This window comes from Euprymna scolopes, chromosome 25 (assembly GCF_053919585.1).
Source record: "Euprymna scolopes isolate OS-2025 chromosome 25, ASM5391958v1, whole genome shotgun sequence".
Lineage (NCBI taxonomy): Eukaryota > Metazoa > Mollusca > Cephalopoda > Sepiida > Sepiolidae > Euprymna > Euprymna scolopes.
The window spans coordinates 52004450-52024625 of record NC_136506.1 but is presented as its reverse complement, the minus strand read 5'-3'; the positions used below and the strand labels follow the sequence as shown (position 1 = coordinate 52024625).

The 20176-nt window shown below is 26.0% G+C and overlaps 1 protein-coding gene across 1 annotated transcript in view; it reads left to right on the top strand.

Moving 5' to 3' along the window:
* The window catches only part of LOC145247349 (integrin beta-1-B-like), a 256575-nt gene that overhangs the window by 212150 nt on the left and 24249 nt on the right, over nucleotides 1–20176 (top strand). The window contains exons 20-23 of the mRNA XM_080109024.1: nucleotides 900–989; nucleotides 4894–5023; nucleotides 7003–7113; nucleotides 18438–18598. Coding sequence (XP_079965150.1) covers nucleotides 900–989; nucleotides 4894–5023; nucleotides 7003–7113; nucleotides 18438–18598 — 492 coding nt within the window. The remainder of the gene's footprint in view (nucleotides 1–899; nucleotides 990–4893; nucleotides 5024–7002; nucleotides 7114–18437; nucleotides 18599–20176) is intronic.

Here is a 20176-nt window from a genome sequence, read left to right as displayed (position 1 = left end):
TACCACAACCGCAAACACTTTCTCCACGTGCATGCCCATCAAATGGAATGTCCATGAACAAAGTTTCTTTGTAAGAATTTCCCATCTATGATTCCCATTAACGTGGGATTGCTTTCCTCAATTATCTTTACATCCAATGGAACAACTACTACTAAATTCAATGTGGACTATGCGTTTTTGTTATCTTGTTTGATTATCCCTAAACACACTTAATGTCACAAATATATGACATCATCTATTAAAATATGTTGAAATCAATAAAAAAAAAGGGGACTGATGACGGATAAGATTGTACATTAAATGACGTCACAACAATAATGACGTCACGCATCAAATTAGAAAGAGAAGAGAGAAGAATTATTTTCTATATGGGTCTTGTATCATACACTGTGGATCTTGTTTTTGTGATTGTTTTACTGCCACCAGCCACACTTCATGATTCTCATCAAGAGATCCATTATACATATGATGTCTAATTTTGAAAAACACAAAATATTCATCGTCATGATTTAACATTCATTTAACATGATGGTTGGACAGCTTTTAGAAATTGACTTCCAAACTTATCTGTGGTTTCTTTAGAGGTCATTTCCCTAACTGAGGCAATTTTTTCATACACCAGATGCCAATTAAATCATGTGTTGGCAAACAATGTTTTATTAAGGTGTTTTGCCTATTTAAGATTAAAGAGTATTTAAGATTAAAGAGTATTTAAGATTAAAGAGTATTTAAGATTAAAGAGTATTTAAGATTAAAGAGTATTTATTGATGTTTAAAAAAACAATTTCTTTCTTTTTCCAAAGTCAGCAACACTAATCCAAAAAGATTTGCATGTTTAAAATGTAAATCCAGTCTTTAATGATGATATTAAAAATGAAAAAATGTTTCTTTGATTATAGGAACTGTGCAATGGTAAAGGTGAATGCAAGTGTGGTGTCTGTATTTGTAATATACAGCCTTACCGTGGTCCAAAGTGTGAAGATTGTCCGGTAAGTTCTTACCAATAAGTATGTCTACTTTTCAAAATTCATTTAAATGGAAGCTTTTTATTTGTTGCTATTAATTAATCTTGATTCTAAATGAAACAGTTGATGTATTAACGAGAAAAATAAATTCAAATTTCGGAAATATTTGATTCCAGAACGGTTTTTAGTTTTTTGATAGTTAAAAAAACAGGATAATTATTTCTCTACGATGATAAAACTTCTCTAATGCACTTGTATTTTCAAGTTGTATAAAAGTGTTCACTTTGGTCAAAATCGGACTTCCTTCTTTTTTCGGTCATCAGACGATACTTATCAGCCGCATTCTGAAATTAAATTATATATCTATATATGTATGTATATATGTATAGATATAGATTATGAAGAAATATAAACAATATAAAAATATGTACTACTGCATATAGATTTATTTGTTTATTCAATATAGATGTTACATCATTTAGGGGTGTAGGATATATAAAACTCTTTATATCATGGCATTTCGAAGCCTAATGCTTCTCATCAGAAGAGGAATGTAGATGCCAGGTAACATATTAGGTATGCAACGTCTAGCAATATCTACATTAGGAGCGAAATAATTCGTCGTGAGAGGAAACTGTTGCGGATGGGAAGGAAATAGGAGAACTACAGTGATTTATGTGATAGAGGAGGAATATAGCTGATATTACAAAATGAAGGTAGGTAGATACCGCATATGACATGGTGGAATATGAGGTGAGTGTTCAATATATGTGTGCCTATATGCATCTATACTATCAGGAAGAATATAGAAGAAGTGATTGAAGGTAGATGTTTTTTAATCATATGGAGTTAGAGGTTAAAACTAGAGAAGTTTTCTTGAAATAAGGGACTTATGCTAGGTCTATATATGAGAAGTACTGTCCGTATTACAACTTAGTAATTAAACGAATTATGAATTATAAAATAAAAGAAGAAATAAGTAATATGATAAAATAATAAAAAAATATAATATAAAAATATAAATTAATAAAATGAAGGATAAACAAATGGCAGAATAAAAGATTAAAGAAATAAGGAATAAAAGAAGGTAAAAATAGTATAAAATTATAAAAAAAATATAAAAGTATAGACAAAAAGTATAAAATATAAAGAATTAAAAATAAAATACAAAGAAAATAAAATGAAAATATAAATACAAGAATAAGAAAGAAAAATTACAATAAGAGAAATTTCTTAAGAAGCAAAGGAATAGAGATATTATCCAGAGAAATTCTTTTTATTTAATGAACAGAAGCTTTGAAAAGTGAGTTAAGGAAGTTCAGTTTCAAAATCCAAATCATGAGGCGATTCAGAGTATAGTGTAGCAGCTGTTAGTAGAATTTTGCATTTTTTTGTTAGTAGAATTTTGAATGCATAGTAAAGCCGGAAAAATAAATATAATATAGGAGGTTGAAATTGCAATTTAAAGTCGAGATGCTGTCTTGTTTTTCCAAATGTTGCATGTCGTGGGTTGCAAATAAGTTGGTCTCTCGTAAAGGATTCCTTATTTTTGTTTCTATTGCATTTTCACCCCAGACAAGGCCAGTGCCACTGTAATATATCTGGGACAGAATTTGTAGGGATATTATGTAGGGAGCTGAGCAGCAAGATGTTTGTTTACATAACATTTGAACTTTTGCATATCGGTATAGTCTTAGGAATAGGAACCCGGAAGGGAATTCCAAAGTCTAGCAGTTCTAGGGAAGAAACTATTAGAGTAGAAAGCTTTCTTACATCTAGGGATCTCTACTGTGTAGGGGTGAGATTTTGCTGCTTGTTGGCTTTATTGGGGATATTTATGTTGAGGGGGGGTACAAGGGCCTGTAGTTCGTTGGAGCACCTTCCATTAAAATACTTGTAAAACAGGTAGAGGGATGCAACATTTTGTCGATGGGACAGAGGTTGAAGCCTAGCTGATAGTGAGCGACTCTCTTTTTAACCCTGTCTAAGAGGGAGACACATAGCAGATGCACCGACCTAAATGCGGCGACAATACTCCATACACCGGCGAATTGTAGCCTTGTAAATGTACAGGTTACTCTCAGGCGTAAGTAACTTTCTAGCATGGTAGAGAGAGCCCACCTTCTTTTCAGCAGCCTTGGCAATGCATTCAATGTTCCAACTCATGTTTCCCGTGAACATTGAGTCAAGAATTTTGAACAAAGTACTTTCAGGTAATGTATTATTAGCCATGGCTATTAGTGATTGAGAAGGTTTCTTGTAGTTATTAAAGGAAAGGAGCTTAGCTTTGTCAGCATTGAATGTGACCATTTATTTTTGTCCCTATTTCACCACAGACCAGAGGTCTTCCTCTAGTGTTTCTACCATTACCTTGGATACATGTTTATTCGTTTTCCTCCCGTGTCTGTTATTGAGCATGGTGTTATTAGCAAATACACCCATTTCAGAAACAATTTTATCAGGAATAATAAAGGTCCAAGGATCAACCTCTGAGGTACACCCGCATTATATCATATTGTTTTGAAGTACAACTATCAAGGACAACCTAGATTCTTCTCTTACTTAAGAAGAATTTAATTGTTAAGTGTATGTCCAGTAATACCATGCAATTTGATTTTCATGAGAAAACCATAATGCCTTACCCTGTCAAAGGCATTAGATATATCCAGGGCTACTCTCTTTGCCCTCCTCCTGCTTTGTCTAGTGAGACAATCACACCTGTATAGGCCTATATTTACCGTATTAACTCTGTTGTCTTCTGTAATCTTATGAAAATATATAGTTGGTTGCATCTGCTGAGTCTAGTACACTCATTGGCACAGAAATATGTATGCATTTATGTAGTTAATAATGTTTGTATAAATAAACATATTATAAACACACTTTTTTTTCATTGAACACTGTTTAATAAACACAGGGGGGTTCAGTAAATTTATATCTATTAAACTAAAACCATACAACCATTATATATGTATATATATATATGTATGTATATGCATACATACATATATATAGAGAGAGAGAGAGAAAGAAAATAAAAAGGAACAAATCGTATTATGTGTTCATCAACGTTTCGTCTTTGGATGAATGAGATTAATCTCATTCATCCAAAAAATATACCAGTACAAAATATTTGAAAATGTTTAATAGTGCTAGAAATTGCGATAAGCGCAGATTCAAGAAGTCTCCGGCGCGGTTTATTTGAAGACTTCTTGAATCTGCGCTTATCGCAATTTCAAGCACTATTAAACAACGTGGAGGTTTCTATAACGTAGCGCCATTAATAAGTAAACTGTTATTAAAAGAACATTATTTAACTGTGGACACAGGTGAACTTTCTCACACCATTCAAACACCCCCTGTAATAATTAACACATAATCTCAATCAATAAATTTCATAAAAAACACTCATTTCATTTCTGTTACAAACTTATATTTGAATTTCAACAGATATATCTTTTTCCCAATAAGAATATAAACTTGCGTTCATAGTTTTAAAATTAAATTAACGACTATATGACATCACTAAAATTTCCTTCTCTTTAACAGCGCCAGCCCCCCCCCCTTTTTGAATTTCCAACATCAATTTTCCGTTTCTCTGAAATAGAACTGCGTTACACTATGCATGTGAAACATTTTCAAATATTTTGTACTGGTAGATTTTTTGGTTTTTTAATCTCATTCATCCAGAGAAAGTCTCGAAATAAAGACGAAACGTTGATGAGCACATAATACGGTTTGTTCCTTTTTATTTTCTCTATTTTGTCGGAATACTATTTCCATTATTTTCATCATATATATATATATGTATATGTGCATGTATGTACATATATACATGGGTACATATGTATATGTATGTATATATACACATGTGTATATCTATGAATAATTTGGAATAAACTGTTGTTTCCATTCACATCGTTTACAGACATGCCCTGGAATGTGTTCCGAGACAAAACATTGTGTGCAATGCAAAGTGTTTAAACGCGGCAATTACACACAGGAGGACTGCATCAACAAATGTCCATATTCAATTAAAATTGTCGAACAGCTTGGAGGTGAGTTTTAAAAGTTCTCCCATTTTCCAATTATTTTATTTTGCAACTTAAGAAAATCCACTTTAATGTTCGATTTAGTAAAAAACAAAGTTGAAATACTCTCAGAAATATGAAAGTGAAATTTGTAGATGTTGATTATAAGTGTATGACGTACGTCGTGTTTCTAATCGACTATAACTTATCTCCCTTCAACCATTCAGATTATAACTTTTAAGTCACAGAGGATTCGATATCAATAAATACGAATGCAGTCCCCAACTCCCCAAGGATCTGTACTGGAAATGTATATGTATATATATAGACATTATCTCGAAGCAATATCAAAATGTTTTCTTGTTAAAATGATTGGAAAACCGTATGAAAAATATGCCATTCATAAATACAATATATTATGTATATAACGTATTAAATTAAAGTTATATTATTCTATGATTTAATGACAGTTTCATAAACTATTATGACTGTTTCTAAATGAGTCATGAGAGATTGTTAGAAATGAAGTACAGATGAACACTGCAAATATGCTCACTTAAATGGAAGCCGTCTTTTTGGTATTGAAAAATCTACATTGTTTATTTTTTTATTTTAATCCGATGGTTGAACTAAAACCCTCTTCTATTATGCTTATACTGTTAAATGTTAAATTTTATGCTTATACTGTTGTTTTCTGAAATTTTTGCTTTGATAATCAGGTTTGCCCGTTTTGTTACTGAATTTGACATTGTATTTGATATAATTTCTAACAATTTCTGATTGATGATCTCTCATTCCTCTGAGGATTTCTGTCTTGATTTCATAAATTCATTATTCTTCTAATGACGAAAAGATCAGTTACAACAGTCTGAATTGCCCATGACTGCTGTCGACTTCTGCAGAAACACATCTAAAACGTTATTTTGTTTGTCACTAAATCATAGAACTTCACTGTTAATATTTGCTTTGAAAATTGAATCCTATTTGAATCAACCTGAATTGCATAAATTTGCCCTTATATTATTTATTGTTATTCCTTATTATTACTAATGTTTTTGAAGCTGATTTCAATGACTAATTTATGAGTATTGGTGATTTCTATTATTTCGTTTTATTTAAATAAAATGCAAAATAATTTAAAGGTTAAAGGAAATAAAAAGAAATAACTTAATGTATTTACTTTCTTATTTAGTTAAATTAAGTAAATTTTGCAATGGAACATGAATGAATAGAAGAGCCGGTATTAATTCAAAATGAATCATATTTTATTTGATGAATGTAGTTTTCTTTTGAAAATATTTACCAGAGAAAATTAAAGTACCTTAGTAAGAAAAGATTTTAAGATTATTTTATTTACCTCTTTCTGATGTAAATCTCATTTAAATACCAGTTTGAGACATTGTAATAATGCAATTGTACAGAAAGAGAAATTAGTTTTAGCAAAGAAATTTATTGGCATAGTTTTCCAAATGAAATTGGTAATTTCCAATGAACCTATGATGCATTTGTACAAAATCTTTCTAATTAATTTCATTTTCAGTGATTTCTTTTTGTTTAAACAAAATTCAAAGCACTATTTGATTTATACCGTTTTCTTTTTGGACAGCTTTGTTTCTTTCCAGCTTTTCTATTGCTCATTTCCATTCTTTGTTTTCTTTTATTTCCTGTTTTCATTTCTTTTTTTTCCTTTGCATGATTGAATGTTGCTCGATAAATAAACCCCCATTTCTCTCATAAAACAGAAACTTGCATTGAATTAAACCAAACATTTATTCTTGAATAGAATAGCATATTTTCTTTTCATGTTATTTTCTTTTTGTATTTTTATTGGTTGCTTTTTTATTTTTTTAAAACTTATTCCCATCCACATCGTTGTCCTGGACAAATATTTCCCATAACCCTGCAGCTAGAACTTCTTCTGTTAAAATCGAACAAGCTGTCGATTTTGCTATTGTTTTTGAGGCCGACAACAAATTTCATCGCAGTTTCTCCTTTTTTCTATTCAGACGGCATTGATTGGAAAAAGTGTCAGTTCCTCGATGAAAACCAATGCACATTTGTTTATCAATACAGATATTCAGGCAGCAAAATTCTTATTGAAGCTGAGAAAGAAACAAGTAAGGAATCCAATGTTTTTTACATTTTAAATTAAATGAACCAAAAAATGGATTTGATCAATAGTAAGATTGTCAATTGTTTGACCTATTTATGCTGAAAGGTATGTTTTGTATAGGATCGCTTTAGATTTTAATTTGAAGAGATTCTCGTTACAGCAACTGCCCAAATAGTTACCCATAGCTTAACTTCGGTGGTCTCATAAGAACTGGATTGTAAACATGATTTTAGTAATATAAGCTGGTATTAAAAACCTTTGAAGAATGAAAATAAATTCATCATAAAAATTGTTCAGTAATCTCACCATTTAATGATTCAATCCGTTTTAAATATGATTCGACACAGTCATCGATGATTCCACCGTATTGTTATCTGTGCAGTATATTTTTCCACATATAAAATTTTAAAGATTTTGTATTATTTATCCATTTATTTATTGCAGACTATTATCCTCATATTCAACTAATCTTGATAAGAATTCCAGTTAATGTAAAGATTTTATTAACATGTTTTTATGCCCTAAAATCGATTTTTATCAGTTTCAAAATAAATTAATAAATTTTCGAAAATAATTAATAAAGTTTCCAAACAAATAAATAATGTTTCCAAACAAATTAATAAAGGTTCCAAAAAACATTAATAAAGTTTCCAAACAAATTCATAAAGTTTCCAAACAAATTAATAAATTTTTCAAACAAATTAATAAAGTTTTCAAACAAATTAATAAAGATTAAAACAAATTAATAAAGTTTCCAAACAAATTAATAAAGTTTCCAAAGCAATTAATAAATCTTCCACACAAATAATTAAAGTTTTCAAACAAATTAATAAAGTTTCCAAACAAATTAATATAATTTCCAAACAAATTAATAAAGTTTCCAAACAAATTAATAAAGTTTCAAAACAAATTAATAAAGATTTCAAACAAATTAATAAAGTTTTAAAACAAATTAATAAAGTTTTCCAACAAATAAATAATGTTTCCAAACAAATTAATAAAGATTTCAAACAAATTAATAAAGTTTCAAAACAAATTAATAAAGATTTCAAACAAATTAATAAAGTTTTAAAACAAATTAATAAAGTTTCCAAACAAATAAATAATGTTTCCAAACAAATTAATAAAGGTTCCAAACAAATTAATAAAGTTTCCAAACAAATTCATAAAGTTTCCAAACAAATTAATAAATTTTTCAAACAAATTAATAAAGTTTCCAAAGCAATTAATAAATCTTCCACACAAATAAATAAAGTTTTCAAACAAATTAATAAAGTTTCCAAACAAATTAATATAATTTCCAAACAAATTAATATAATTTCCAAACAAATTAATAAAGTTTCAAAACAAATTAATAAATCTTCCACACAAATAAATAAAGCTTTCAAACAAATTAATAAAGTTTTCAAACAAATTAATAAAGATTCAAACAAATTAATAAAGTTTTAAAACAAATTAATAAAGTTTCCAAACAAATTAATCAATCTTCCACACAAATAAATAAAGTTTACAAACAAATTAATAAAGTTTCCAAACAAATTAATAAAACTTCCAAAAAAATTAATAAAGTTTCCAAACAAATTAATAAAGTTTCCAAACAAATTAATAACGGTTCCAAACAAGATAATAAAGTTTTCAAACAAATTAATAAAGTTTCCACACAAATTAATAAAGTTTTCAAACAAATTAATAAAGTCTTCAAACAAATTAATAAAGTTTCCAAACAAATTAATTTCAAAAAAGTTATTAAAGTTTTTGAGGAAATTTATAAAATCTCCAAACAAATTAATAAAGTTTTCAAACAAATTAATAAACGTTCCAAACAAATTAATAACGCTTCCAAACAAATTAATAAAGATTCAAACAAATTAATAAAGTTTTCAAACAAATTAATACAGATTCAAACAAATTAATAAAGCTTTAAAACAAATTAATAAGGTTTTCAGAAAAATTAATAAAGATTCAAACAAATAAATGAAGTTTTCAAACAAATTAATAAAGTTTTAAAACATATTAATAAAGTTTCTTTACAAATTAATAAAGTTTCCAAACAAAAAATTAATAAAGTTTCCAAACAAATTAATAAAGGTTCCAAATAAATTAATAAAGTTTCCAAACAAATTAATAAAGATTCAAACAAATTAATGAAGTTTTAAAATAAATTAATAAAGTTTTCAAACAAAATAATAAAGTTTCCAAACAAATTAATAAAGTTTCCAAACAAATTAATAAAGTTCGAAAACAAATTAATAACGTTTTACAAAAAAATTAATAAAGTTTTCAAAAAAATTAATAAAGATTCCAACAAATTAATAAAAATAAAAACAGTTAAATAAAATTTTCACACAAGTTAATTAAGTTTTAAAACAAATTAATAAAATCTCCAAACAAATTAATGAAGTTTTAAAACAAATTAATAAAGTTTTCAAACAAAATAATAAAGTTTCCAAACAAATTAATAAAGTTTCCAAACAAATTAATAAAGTTCGAAAACAAATTAATAACGTTTTCAAAAAAATTAATAAAGTTTTCAAAAATATTAATAAAGATTCCAACAAATTAATAAAAATAAAAACAGTTAAATAAAATTTTCACACAAGTTAATTAAGTTTTAAAACAAATTAATAAAATCTCCAAACAAATTAATAAAGATTCTTACAAACAGATGAAGTTTCCACACAAATTAATAACGTTTTCAAACAAATTAATAAAGTTTCCTAACAAATTAATAAAGTTTTCCAACAAATTAATAAAGCTTTCAAACACATTAATAAAGATTCAAACAAATTAATGAAGTTTTCAAAGAAATTAATAAAGTTTCCAAACAAATCAATAAAGTTTCCAAACAATTAAAGAAAGCTTTCAAACAAATTAATAAAGTTTCCTAACAAGTTAATAAAGTTATCGAACAAATAAATAAAGATTCAAACAAATTAATAAAGTTTTCAAACAAATTGATAAAGTCTTCAAACAAATTAATAAAGTTTCCAAACAAATTCATAAAGTTTTCAAACAAATTAATAAAGGTTTCAAACAAATTAATAAAGCTTCCAAAATAAATTAATAAAGATTCAAACAAATTAATAAAGTTTTAAAACAAATTAATAAAAAGTCAAAAAATTAATAAAGTTTTTAAAAAATTAATAAGGTTTTCAAAAAAATTAATAAAGATTAAAACAAATTAATAAAGATAACAACAAATTAATAAAGTTTTCAAACAAATCAATAAAGTTTACAGACAAATTGATAAAGATTCAAAGAAATTAATAAAGATTCAAACAAATTAATAAAGTTTTCGAACAAATTAATAAGGTTTTACAAACAAATGAATAATATTTTCAAACAAATTAATAAAGTTTCCAAACAAATTAATAAAGTTTTCAAATAAATTAATAAAGTTTTCAAACACATTAATAAGGATTAAAAAAAATTAATAAAGTTTTCAAAGAAATTAATAAAGTTTCCAATCAAATTAATAAAGTTTTCAAACAAATTAATAAGGTTTCCACACAAATTAAAAAAGTTTTAAAACATATTAATAAAGATTCTTTACAAATTAATAAAGTTTCCAAACAAATTAATAGAGTTTCCAAATAAATTAATAAAGTTTCCAAACAAATTAATAAAGATTCAAACCAATTAATAAAGTTTTCAAACAAATTAATAAAGATTCAAACAAATTAATAAAGTTTCCAAACAAATTAATAAAGTTTTCAAAAAAATTAATAAAGTTTTGGAAAAAAATTAATAAAGATTCAAACAAATTAATAAAGTTTTAAAACAAATTAATAAAGTTTTCAAAAAAATTAATAAAGTTTTGGAAAAAAATTAATAAAGATTCAAACAAATTAATAAAAATTAAAAGAGATAAATAAAATTCTTACACAAGTTAATAAAGTTTAAAAACAAATTAATAAAGATTCAAAACAAATTAATAAAGATTCTAACAAATAAAGTTTCCAAACAAATTAATAACGTTTTCAAACAAATTAATAAAGTTTCCAAACAAATTAATAAAGTTTCCAAACAAATTAATAAAGTTTTCAAACAAATAAATAAAGATTCACACAAATTAACGAAGTTTTACAACAAATTAATAAAGTTTCCAAACAAATTAATAAATTTTTCAAACATATAAATAAAGGTTCCAAACAAATTAATAAAGATTCAAACAAATTAATAAAGTTTTATACAAATTAATAAAAATTCAAACAAATTAATAAAGTTTTAAAACAAATTAATAAGGTTTTCAAAAACATTAATAAAGATTCAAACAAATTAATGAAGATTACAACAAATTAATAAAGTTTTCAAACAAATCAATAAAGTTTACAAACAAATTAATAAAGATTCAAAGAAATTAATTAAGATTCAAACAATAAAGGGTTCAAACAAATTAATAAGTTTTTACAAACAAATGAATAATTTTTTCAAACAAATTAATAAAGTTTCCAAAGAAATTAATAAAATTTTCAAAAAAATTAATAAAGTTTTGAACACATTAATAAAGATTAAAACAAATTAAGAAAGTTTTCAAACAAATTAATAAAGTTTCCAATCAAATTAATAAAGTTTTCAAACAAATTAATAAGGTTTTCACACAAATTAAAAAAGTTTTAAAACATATTAATAAAGTTTCCAAACGAATTAACAAAGTTTCCAAACAAATTAATAAAGTTTTAAAACAAATTAATAAAGTTTCCAAACAAATTCATAATGTTTCCAAATAAATAAATACATTTTTCAAACAAATTAATATAAGTTTTCAAACAAATTAATAAAGATTCAAACAAATTAATAAAGTTTCCAAACAAACAATTAAAGTTTCCAAACCAATTAATAAATCTTCCACACAAATACATAAAGTTTTTAAACAAATTAATAAAGTTTCCAAACAAATTAATAAAGTTTCAAAACAAATTGGTAAAGGTTCCAAACAAATTGGTAAAGTTTTCACACAAATTAATAAAGTTTTAAAGCAAATTAATAAAGTTTTAAAACAAATTAATAAAGGTTCCAAACAAATAATTCAATCTTCCAAACAAATTAATAAAGTTTCCAAACAAATTAATAAAGTTTCCAAGCAAATTAATAACGTTTTCAAACAAATTAATAAAGTTTTCAAACAAAATAATAAAGTTTTCACACAAATTAAAAAAGGTTTCAAACATATTAATAAAGATTCAAACAAATTAAGTAAGTTTCCAAACAAATTAATAAAGTTTTCGAACAAATAAATAATGTTTTCAAACTAAGTAATAAAGATTCCAATAAATTAATAAAGATTCCAAACAAATTAATAAAGTTTTCAAACAAATTAAAAAAGTTTTCAAACAAATTAATAAAGTTTAAAAAAAGTTAAGAAAGTTTTCACACAAATTAATAAAATTTCCAAACAAATAAATTAAATTTCCAAACAAATTAATTACGGATTAAAACAAATTAATAAAGTTTTCAAACAAATTAATAAAGTCTTCACACAAATTAATAAAGTTATCAAACAAATTAATAAAGTTTCCAAACAATTAATAAAGTTTTCAAACAAATTAATAAAGATTCCAAACAAATTAATAAAGATTCAAGACAATTAATAAAGATTCAAACAAATTAATAAAGTTTTCGAACAAATTAATAAGGTTTTACAAACAAATGAATAATTTTTTCAAACAAATTAATAAAGATTCCAAAAAAATGAATAAAGTTTTCAAACAAATTAATGAAGTTTTCAAACAAATTAATAAAGATTCAGACGAATTAATTAAGTTTTCAAACAAATTAATAAAGTTTTCAAACAAATTAATAAAGTTTTCAAACAAATTTATAAAGTTTTCAAACAAATTAATAAAGTTTCTTAACAAATTAATAAAGTTTCCAAGCGAATTAATAAGGTTTTAAAAAAAATTATAAAGATTCAAATAAATTAATAAAGATTACAACAAATAAAAAAAGTTTAAAAAAAAATCAATAAGGTTTTCAAAGAAATTAATAAAGATTCAAACAAATTAATAAAGTTTTCAAACAAATTAATAAGGTTTTACAAACAAATTAATAAAGTTTTCAAACAATTTAAGAAAGTTTTCAAACAAATTAATAAAGATTCAAACAAATTAATAAAGTTTCAAAAAAGTTAACAAAGTTTTCACACAAAGTATTAAAATTTCCAAACAAATTAATAAAAGTTTACAAACAAATTAATAAAGTTTTCAGACAAATTAATAAAGTTTTCAAACAAATTAATAAAGTTTCAAAACAAATTAATAAAGCTTTCAAACAAATAAATAAAGATTCAAACAAATTAATAAAGTTTTCAAACAAATAAAGATCCAAACAAATTAATAAAGCTTTTAAACAAATAAATAAAGATTCAAACAAATTAATAAAGTTTTCAAATAAATTAATAAAGTTTCCAAACAAATAAATTAAGTATTCAAACAAATTAATAAAGATTCAAACAAATTAATTACGTTCTCAAAAGAATTAATGTTTTCAAAAAAATTAATAAAGTTTCCAAACAAATTAATAAAGATTCAAACAAATTAAAAAAATTTTCACACAAGTTAATAAAGTTTAAAAAAAATTAATAAAGATTCCAAACAAGTTAATAAAGTTTTAAAACAAATTAATAAAGTTTCAAAAAGGTTAATAAATTTTAGAACAAAGTAATAAAATCTCCAAACAAATTAATAAAGATTACAAACAAATTAATAAAGTTTCTGAACAAATTAATAAAGTTTCTGAACAAATTAATAAAGTTTCCGAACAAATTAATAATGAATTCAAACAAATTAATAAAGGTTCAAAACAAATTAATAAAGATTCAAACAAAGTAATAAAGTTTTAAAACAAATTAATAAACATTCAAACAAATTAATGAAGTTTTAAAACAAATTAATAAGGTTTTCAAAAAAATTAATAAAGATTCAAACAAATTAATAAAGATTACAACAAATTAATAAAGTTTTCAAACGAATCAATAAAGTTTACAAACCAATTAATAAAGATTCAAAGAAATTAATAACGATTTAAACAAATTATTAAAGTTTTCAAACAAATTAATAAGGTTTTACAAACAAATTAATAATGTTTTCAAACAAATAAATAAAGTTTCCAAACAAATTAATAAAGATTCAAACGAAATAATAAAGTTTTTACTCAAATTAATAAAGTTTTCAAACAAATTAATAAGGTTTCCAAACAAATTAATAAAGATTCAAACAAATTAATAAAGTTTTCAAACAAATTAATAAAGTTTTCAAACAAAATAATAAAGTTTTAAAACAAATTAATAAAGATTCAGACGAATTAATAAAGTTTTCAAACAAATTAATAAAGTTTTCAGACAAATTAATAAAGTTTTCAAACAAATTAATAAAGATTCAAACAAATTAATAAAGTTTCTAAACAAATTAATAAAGTTTCCAAACAAATTAATAAAGATTCAATCAAATTAATAAAGTTTTCACACAAATTAATAAAGTTTTCAAACAAATTAATAAAGTTACCAAACTAATTAAGAAAGTTTCCAAACAAATTAATTAAGTTGTCAAACAAATTAATAAAGTGTTCAAACAATAAAGTTTCCAAACAAATTAATAAAGATTCAAACTAATAAATAAAGTTTTCAAACAAATTAATAAAGTTTCTAAACAAATCAATAAAGTTTTCAAACAAATTAATACATTTTTCAAACAAATTAATAAAGTTTCCAAACAAATTAATAAAGATTCAAACAAATTACTAAAGTTTCCAAACAAATTAAGAAAGTTTTCACCCAAATTAATAAAGTTTCTAAACAAATTAATAAAGTTTCCAAACAAATTAATAATTTCCAAACAAATTAATAAAGATTCAAACAAATTAATGAAGTTTTCAAAGAAATTAATAAAGTTTCCAAACAAATTAATAAAGTTTCCAAACAAAATAATAAAGTTTCCGAACAAATTAATAGAGATTCAAACAAATTAATAAAGTTTTCAAAGAAATTATAAAGTTTCCAAACAAATTAATAAAGTTTTCAAACAAAATAATAAAGTTTCCAAACAAATAAATAAATTTTCCAAACAAAGTACTAAAGTTTCTAAACAAAGTAATAAAGAACGCAAGAGAGTTATAGGCTCAATCCATCAAGTCCAAAGTAGCTGAGCAGCAGCTTAGTACCCACCAGTTTTGGCAAATAGCAAACAGAATCCTGAACAGAATGTGTGTTCTATTCCAACTATCATAAATGGACCTGAGGTAATCTCGTCAGCATCAGACAAAGCCCAACTCTTTGCCAAGAACTTTGCAGCTAATTCTACCTACACTATTTCCTCTTGTATCAGAAAACACGCTATGTGATATACAAATATCGGTACATGATGTTGCCAAGCTAATCAAAAACCTTGATTCCAGTAAAGCAACAGGGCCTGGTGGTATTCCAATTATAGTACTCAAAAAACTTCAACCAGAACTAGCGCCCATACTTACAAAGCTGTTTAAACGTTGTCTTAAGGAGAATAGCTTCCCATCACCCTCGAAAATCTCATCAGTATGCCCTGTATTTAATAATTCAGGGGATCGCTCATCTCCCTCTCAGTACAGGCCAATAAGTCTCCTGTGCGTCATGAGTAAGTTGCCGTAATCTTTGTTTAATACAGAAGTAATCCACCATCTCAACAAAAGTAACCTTTCTTAGTGACACACAATATTGTTTCTGTTCTGCTAGATCTACAGTAGATGTGCTTACCGTTATATCTCATAGGATTAGTGAATCTCTCGATTGAGACTACCTTTCTAGGGCAATTGCTCTTGACATATCAAAGGCCTTTAATAGAGTATGGCATAAAGGTTTACTTCACAAGATCTCCAGCTACAGTATAGCTGTAAATATCTTCTCAATTATTAAATCATTTTTTCTGATATGCTCATAAGAGTAGTAGTTGATGGGCAAAAATCAGAAGCTCACAGTATTAATGCTGGAGTCCCTCAGCGGTCCATCCTGGGCCCAATTCTTTTCCTGATCTACATTAGTGATCTTCCAAATTACATCCTTACATCATTTGGAGACATTTATGCTAATGCCACTACTATCTATGGTAGCACATCTAAGACCGTAAACGACCAAGTTCTCTCTAATTCTCTCTCCTCTGATCTTGAGCAAGTGGCACAATGGGGAAAGAGGTGGCTTGTTAATTTTAATGCATCTAAACCCAAGCTTTTATCTTTACATCATCAATGCTCTGATCCCCATCTGGCATCAGTTGAAAAGAATGGCTCTCATCTTCAGGAGGCCTCATGTTTTGACAAGTTTCTGGGCTTGACCTTTACTCCTGATCTTAAATGGAACACGTACATCAAATCTGTTGCCAAGGTCGCTGGAAAAATGGTGGGATGTTTCTATCGATCCTGTAGATATCTCACTGCTGATGCAATTCTCTATCTATATAAGAGCCAGGTACATCCAAAGATGGAATACTGTTGTCACATCTGGGCAGGAACTGCTAGAAAGGACTTATCCTGCCTTCATAGAGTTCAAAATAGTCTTCCTAGCCTCGTAGGGGATGTCCTTTTCTCTTCCCTGCAACGCTTTCTCACAGAAGAGATATTGCGAGTTTGTCTCTGCTTTATCCTTATTTTCATGGCAAGTGCTCGACTGAGCTCCAATCTATGGGCCCCTCCCAAACTTTCACAAGAAACACTCGTCTAGCTGAAAACACTATCAATAATTCCCCCCACTCTTTATCTGTGCCTAAATCTAAACGTAGATTCCATGAACAAAGCTTCTTTCTTAGAACTGCACGCCTATGGAATTGTCTTCGGTTTTCCTGCTTTCCAGCTGACTACAATATGGTTGTCTTCAAGTCTAATGTAAAGATGTTTTTGACGAGCCGTTCCATATAAGTTAACAAATTTACTGAATTTCCATTAGTAACGATTACTATATTGTCCAATTTCTACTGTGCACTCTTTAGCCCTTATCCTTGAGTGACCTCTTGGCCTTGATAAGTTGTATATCTATGTAAAAAAAAAAAAAAATTGAATCAATTAACAAATACTGTTTATGTACACAAGAAAATTTCGAGCAGTGAAGAACCCAAATGTCAACAATGATTTTATTTGCAGAAATGCAAGAGATAGAAATGTCGTTTGAAAAACCTGAGAAACTAGACATTCATAACATTCACAAATTTCTTTATCTGGAATCAAGGTGTAGTACCCATTTTGATACTACACATCATCTGTTCTATTCTCGGTCATTAAAAACTGACCTTGTGTCTGATTTATCTTAGTGGAGGGACTAGTCAATAGGGACTCACTATTGAGTCTATTGGTACCAAAACAAATCTAACCATTTGTGCACCGGCAAAGCCAAGACAATTTAAGTTCTCAAAAGTTAATTGACAAAACCATGTAGGAATCAACAGAAATGAAAGCGGAGGCTCTACATCTAGAAGTGATAAACATCATAACATGAAGCTCAGAAATAAATTATATTATATACTACATTTTTAACTTTTTAATGTCGGTCCTGGAATTAAAAAACAGGCTCAATACCAAGATCAAACAAAAAATTAAATCTTAAATTTTACGGAAAAATTCAATAGTATTTTGTATGAAAAACCAACATAGATACTCTTCCAGTTATAACTGGAATATATGTAGTTGTTTAAAAAAATGTTGATTTGTATTAAAAAAATATTTTTCATAAAATAGAACTATAGATTTTTTACAATTTTATGCTTTTATACGAATTTATAATTAATATTTTTTTTAATATATGAAGTAAATCATCATTTTATATGTATATATATAATGATCATTATATATATATATATATTCAGACGATATCAAAACATCGTTAAACTCACTACTCGTTCAAGCAGCCGCCAATAGCGTAATGGTTAGGAGCCTTGACTGCCGTACAAACGGTCGGGTTTCTATCCTGGCTTGAGGTAGTTGCCTGTCTAGCCGCACTGATGAGCTGTGAAACAGCGAAACAGTACTGTATGTGGATGACTATATATATATATATATATATATATAATGATGAAAAATAAAGGAAACAATAACATGAATGCATGAAGTCAGCAGACAGACAGTCTTATCTTTCAAATTGAAAGCCCAAACTAATTGCAAGTTCATAAAGATTGACATGATCGTTTTGAAATGAGTTTTTAATTCATCCATTAAAGGGCAAAAATATAAAATAAGAAAATGTTAATGAATGTTTGTCATGTGATATTAAATTATTCGAAATTGCTTGGTTTAATAAATTTGGCAAACTGTCACATATTGTTTTAAAAATGTCTTACATTATCGGTGATAATTATAAGATGTTTATCTTTGCAGCATGTCCACTGCCCAATTATGTCGTTCCTGTTGCTGTTGTTGCTGGTATCATTCTTATTGGATTAATTGCCCTCTTGATTTATAAATGTGTCACGGAAATCTATGATAGACGAGAATATGCTCGATTTATGAACTCTAAAAAGGAGGCCAGATGGGACAGGGTAAGTGATATGTGTACATGCACCATGTTGAACTTTTTGAATGGATCCGTCGAAATCTCAAAATTATATCAGTTGTTGCATATTTTTGATTTGTTGAAAGTCGGGATATATTTTCACTCAACTTCCAGCATACACAGATTTCACAATATTATTGTATGAGTTTGTGATATATGTACATTTTATAGATCCTGATGCAATATTATTGTATGAGTTTGTGATATATATACATTTTATAGATCCTGACGCAATATTATTGTATGAGTTTGTGATATATGTACATTTTATAGATCCTGATGCAATATTATTGTATGAGTTTGTGATATATGTACATTTTATAGATCCTGATGCAATATTATTGTATGAGTTTGTGATATATTTACATTTTATAGATCCTGATGCAATATTATTGTATGAGTTTGTGATATATGTACATTTTATAGATTCTGATGCAATATTACTGTATGAGTTTGTGATATATTTACATTTTATAGATTCTGATGCAATATTATTGTATGAGTTTGTGATATATTTACATTTTATAGATTCTGATACAATATTATTGTATGAGTTTGTGATATATGTACATTTTATAGATCCTGATGCAATATTATTGTATGAGTTTGTGATATATTTACATTTTATAGATTCTGATACAATATTATTGTCTGAGTTTGTGATATATTTACATTTTATAGATACTGATGCAATATTATTGAATGAGTTTGTGATATATTTACATTTTATAGATCCTGACGCAATATTATTGTATGAGTTTGTGATATATGTACATTTTATAGATCCTGATGCAATATTATTGTATGAGTTTGTGATATATGTACATTTTATAGATCCTGACGCAATATTATTTTATGAGTTTGTGATATATGTACATTTTATAGATCCTGATGCAATATTATTGTATGAGTTTGTGATATATGTACATTTTATAGATCCTGATGCAATATTATTGTATGAGTTTGTGATATATTTACATTTTATAGATCCTGATGCAATATTATTGTATGAGTTTGTGATATATGTACATTTTATAGATCCTGATGCAATATTATTGTATGAGTTTGTGATATATGTACATTTTATAGATCCTGATGCAATATTATTGTATGAGTTTGATATATATTTACATTTTATAGATTCTGATACAATATTATTGTCTGAGTTTGTGATATATGTACATTTTATAGATCCTGATGCAATATTATTGTATGAGTTTGTGATATATTTACATTTTATAGATACTGATGCAATATTATTGTATGAGTTTGTGATATATGTACATTTTATAGATTCTGATACAATATTATTGTATGAGTTTGTGATATATTTACATTTTATAGATCCTGATGCAATATTATTGTATGAGTTTGTGATATATTTACATTTTATAGATTCTGATACAATATTATTGTATGAGTTTGTGATATATTTACATTTTATAGATACTGATGCAATATTATTGTATGAGTTTGTGATATATTTACATTTTATAGATCCTGATGCAATATTATTGTATGAGTTTCTGATATATTTACATTTTATAGATTCTGATGCAATATT